The sequence below is a fragment of the Poromitra crassiceps genome (genome assembly GCF_964638095.1).
Source record: "Poromitra crassiceps genome assembly, chromosome: 3".
Classification (NCBI taxonomy): Eukaryota; Metazoa; Chordata; class Actinopteri; order Beryciformes; family Melamphaidae; genus Poromitra; species Poromitra crassiceps.
Window position 1 is genome coordinate 28,919,864 of NC_139625.1, and position 4,551 is coordinate 28,924,414.

Genomic DNA, 4,551 nt, shown 5'->3' on the forward strand with positions numbered 1-4,551 from the left:
ACTTTCAAGGTACTTGTGTTATTGTAAGTCGCTTTGGATAAAAGCGTCTGCCAAATGACGTAATGTAATGTAATGTAATGTATGAAGTGATTGTGTATGAAACACCAGGTTGTGTTAAAAATCAAGCATTTTTAAAGAGTATATAATATTTGAATTCAAGCATTTTCCTAACCTTGAAAACATTAAGCATTTTACAATACTTTGTACGAACCCTGCAAAGGAGTCCAGCCGGGGGATTCTAAGAAGAAGTTATGTTTTCTGACCAAACTGAACTGCTCTGACTCTATACAACGGTCAAATCTCACCAATTCACTGGGCCTGAAAGGCACCACCGCCGGTGACACTAATGACAGGTTGAAGAACTGTACCGGACCCTACGATATCATTTAAAATGTAGGTGACTTCCTCAGAAGAAGTCATAGAGCTATTCTAATGTCACAGCTGCACCTGTTTTTCAGGTCAATCCAGCCAGCATGCCTCAGGTGTCGTCCTTGTTGTTGTCAGCACTTTGCACCCTACACAGAAATACAACACATAGAAAAGACTGCACGCCCATTTACTGGATGCAATTTAAACACATTTATTTTCCTTCAAACACCCGTAGCCTATGTCTGACTCCGTGTTGTCTTTCTGTTACATCATACTTTTTCAGTACTAGATGTCCTGGTGGAAAACCATGTACTGGATTGAATCTGACTCTGATCTTTGACAAACATGCCCCTCCCTCTTCCTATCCTTTCTATGACTCTACCAAATCAAATGCCACTAGAGTTTTGCAGGGAAATAGTTTAATATTTTCTATTATGCACTGAATATACAAATGTAATTCTAGTTCCATGGTTGCTCTGCTAGACAATGGTGTTGCGTACAGGGTGCAGTAAATGTCATTGATTTTTTCATTATCTACCAATGGCACTGTATGCTTCAGTGATATCCTCCACTCACTAACTACCACTATATACACTCACTGCTTCAGTGATATCCTCCACTCACTAACTACCACTATACACTCACTGCAACTGCTTGTGGAAGAGAAAAGAGAAAGACGCTCCACAGACCGCCAAAGGGAATAATTAAATCCTATAAAGAGAAAGACAAAACTAAAAGTGCATTTTATCTTGCACTCTATGCATAGGCTAAACATGTCCTTTCATTTGATGTTCATTGAGCTGGTTCAGTGTAGCACAACAAAGGAGCAGTACAACCTGAGCTAAAGTACAGTAGCCTGGGTAAACCCAGCCTCCACGTGACCTCTATGTGCTATCAGTCACGAAGACTTACGTTACAGGCATAGTCTGTGACGTCACGTTGAAGGCTGGGTTCACCCAGGCTACAGCTACAGTGGTACACACTGTCCAGTCTCTGACAGGCATAGTCTGTGATGTGACGTTGAAGGCTGACTTCACCCAGGCTACACACTACACTGTGTAGGCCTACACAGTGTAGTGTGTAGGCCTACACGCTACACTGTGTAGCCCTACACACTACACTGTGTAGGCCTACACAGTGTAGCGTGTAGGGCTACACAGTGTAGCGTGTATGCCTACACAGTGTAGCGTGTAGGCCTACACAGTGTAGCGTGTAGGCCTACACGCTACACTGTGTAGCCCTACACAGTGTAGCGTGTAGTGTGTAGGGCTACACAGTGTAGTGTGTAGGGCTACACAGTGTAGTGTGTAGGGCTACACTGTGTAGCCCTACACACTACACTGTGTAGGGCTACACGCTACACTGTGTAGGGCTACACAGTGTAGTGTGTAGGGCTACACTGTGTAGCCCTACACACTACACTGTGTAGGGCTACACACTACACTGTGTAGGGCTACACGCTACACTGTGTAGGCCTACACGCTACACGCTACACTGTGTAGGGCTACACGCTACACTGTACAGTGGTACACACTGTCCAGTCTCTGGGGGCGCAGGTTATTGTGTGGATAATCCCCTTTGTGTGGGGAGCAGAGTAGCTGTAGTTGGTCAATACGCAGTAGTGCTTTGTTTCATTCCAAAACAAAATACGTTGAAGAAAAGTCCTTATGACATGTTAGGCTGGCACCGTGGAATATTATCAATGTTAAGATCCAATTCCAGACCTTGGCTTGGAAAATGGTAAAAAAAAATTATAGTTATGTAATAGATGTCAGATAAGGATTAATTTTTCAAAATGGACATAGAATACAGATTCTTGGAATGAAACCCTACAGTGATTGATAGAGAATAGGATGATGTGTCATGCTGCTTCTTCCTGAGTCACTCCCTCCCTCGCTTAACACTGGTGGCCTTGAGTATGGTTTCTCCCTCTTCCAGCAAATAAATTGCATTAGGCCAGTTAGCAACACAAGCAGTAAGATCTTGTTCTTTTCTGTCTCTCTCTGTCTCTCTCTGTTCTGTCTCTCTGTCTCTCTCTGTTCTGTCTCTCTCTGTTCTGTCTCTCTGTCTCTCTCTTCCTCCCTCAACAACAACCTGATCAGTCAACAAGGGAGGAATATACTCATAACATACCAGTCCTCATCAACCAGAAACAGAATAATCAGGGCAGTGTTGTGAGCAAAAGACTGTTCTTCGTACTTGTTTATTAGTTTAGCTCTTTTTGGCTGCTGGCTTAAATTGTTGACATTATTCCGGCCTAGATTCAAGCCACTTCCTCCTTAAGTGTACAGTCTCGTTATGGATTAAATGATTTCATTTGCTGCTAAATATGAATCAAAAGTCTGCGTTTGCTGAAGCTTATGGTCATGTCAGATGATAGCTGCTTTTCAGGCTGAAATTAAAATGGGGTTAAATGTTAAGTCCTAAAATCCCCTCTATGTCTATTGCCTAATCTGTGTTTAAAGAGTAGCTGCCAGGCTTCAACAATAGGGGAAAATGTAACACTCATGCACAACAGCACCAAACCATAAACTCCTACTTTCAGCAAAGCCCTTAGAGCTGGAGCGAAAAATAGCTCTCTCTCTCTCTCTCACACACACACACACACACAGACACACAGACAGACACACACACACACACACACACACACACACACACACACACACACACACACACACACCCCTCTGCTCGGTGTCAAGTTTAAGGAGGCAGTGATGGTGCCATGTGAAGTCCAGAGGAACAACATGCAGGCCTGGGGACGAGGAGAGGATTAGTGAGTGTTACCGTTGCAGAACTGGAGCAGTGAGGAGGTGTCATACAGGCTGCTGTAGCTGGAGAAGCCGTCCTCCATTCTCTCGACCTCTGCTCGGTCCGTTCCTCTGCTCCCTCTGTTCTCCACACCACTCCTCTCTTCTGTCTCTCCTTCTCTCTCTCTCTCTCTCTTGGTGACTCCCCTCCGTTAGTTTATCGCTCACTTGGCGGCCAAGGCGCTCCCCCCATTCACTCTCCACGGGTCAGGCTCCCTGTGTGAGTCACCATGGCAACCCATTCACTCCGATTATGTCATGTGAACTCCAACCCGTCTCCTCTCCTCCGTTTTTCTTCTTCTCCTCTCCTTTAAACTCCAGAGTCCTGAACTACACCAGAAATCACTCCCTGGCGAAGGAAGGGCTGACAAAGTGCATTGAGAGAGATAGAGAGAAGTTAAGCGGCTTGTGGTTTGTTTCCCCCGTGCTCCTCTCCTCTCCTCTCTCTCCTCTTCTCCTCCCTTTTCCACTCCCTCTGTTCTCTTCAATCCCTTCCTCTGTCTTCAGCGGCAGCAGCTGTGTGTCGTTAGCTCGCTCTCTCACTGATCTCCAGCAGAAAAACAGCTTTAAGAGGGCTTGAGCTGAGAGCGCAGGCACGCTCTGGCACAGGCAGCCGGTGTGTGTGTGTGTGTGTGTGTGTGTGTGTGTGTGTGTGTCAGACTGAGGCTGTGTGTGTGTGTGTGTGTGTGTGTGTGTGTGTGTGTGTGTGTGTGTCAGACTGAGGCTGTGTGTGTGTGCGTGTGTGTGTGTGGGGGGGGGGGGGGGCGCATGTGGGTGTTTAGATAATGCCTGGGACAGCCCAGCCTTCCACTGTCACAGAGTGTGGACGAGTCAGAGTACAGGGGGGCTGGGCCTGTGGAACAGATCCTCCCCCTCTCACTGGCGAGAGAGGAGAGGAGGAGAGAAGAGGAGCGGAGAAGAAGAGAGGAGGGGGGGAGGAGGAGAGGAGATGAGAGGAGAAGAAGAGAGGTGGGGGGGAGAGGAGGAGGAGAGGAGGAGATGAGAGGAGGGGAGGAGATGAGAGGAGGGGATGAGAGGAGAGGAGGAGAGATATTGCCAAAAAGAACCAATGAAGGAAACCGAAACAATTGCTAGTTACAAGAATAACTCAGGGACTGCGGGTCTTGGTTGAGCACTTTACACCTCTACGCGGACACACACCTACACACAGATACACACACAGACACACACACACACACACACACACACACACACACACAGACACACACACACACACACACACACACACACACACACACACACACACACCCAGGTATAGAGTCACACGGGGACACATGCAGCATAACAAACCGAGCACCTGATATCAGGTCTTTCTCCTCTGCCATACCTTCAAGCCAAACATTGCAGATCGCCT

General features: G+C 46.8%; 1 protein-coding gene across 4 annotated transcripts in view; it reads right to left on the reverse strand.

Moving 5' to 3' along the window:
- The window catches only part of eml1 (EMAP like 1), a 58,338-nt gene extending 54,637 nt beyond the window's left edge, over positions 1-3,701 (reverse strand). For all 4 annotated transcript variants that reach the window (XM_083632415.1, XM_083632414.1, XM_083632413.1 and 1 more), the window contains exon 1: positions 3,154-3,701. In XM_083632415.1, the coding sequence (XP_083488541.1) occupies positions 3,154-3,220 (67 nt within the window). In that variant the 5' untranslated portion in view covers positions 3,221-3,701. The remainder of the gene's footprint in view (positions 1-3,153) is intronic.
- Between the last annotated feature and the right edge of the window lie 850 nt (positions 3,702-4,551).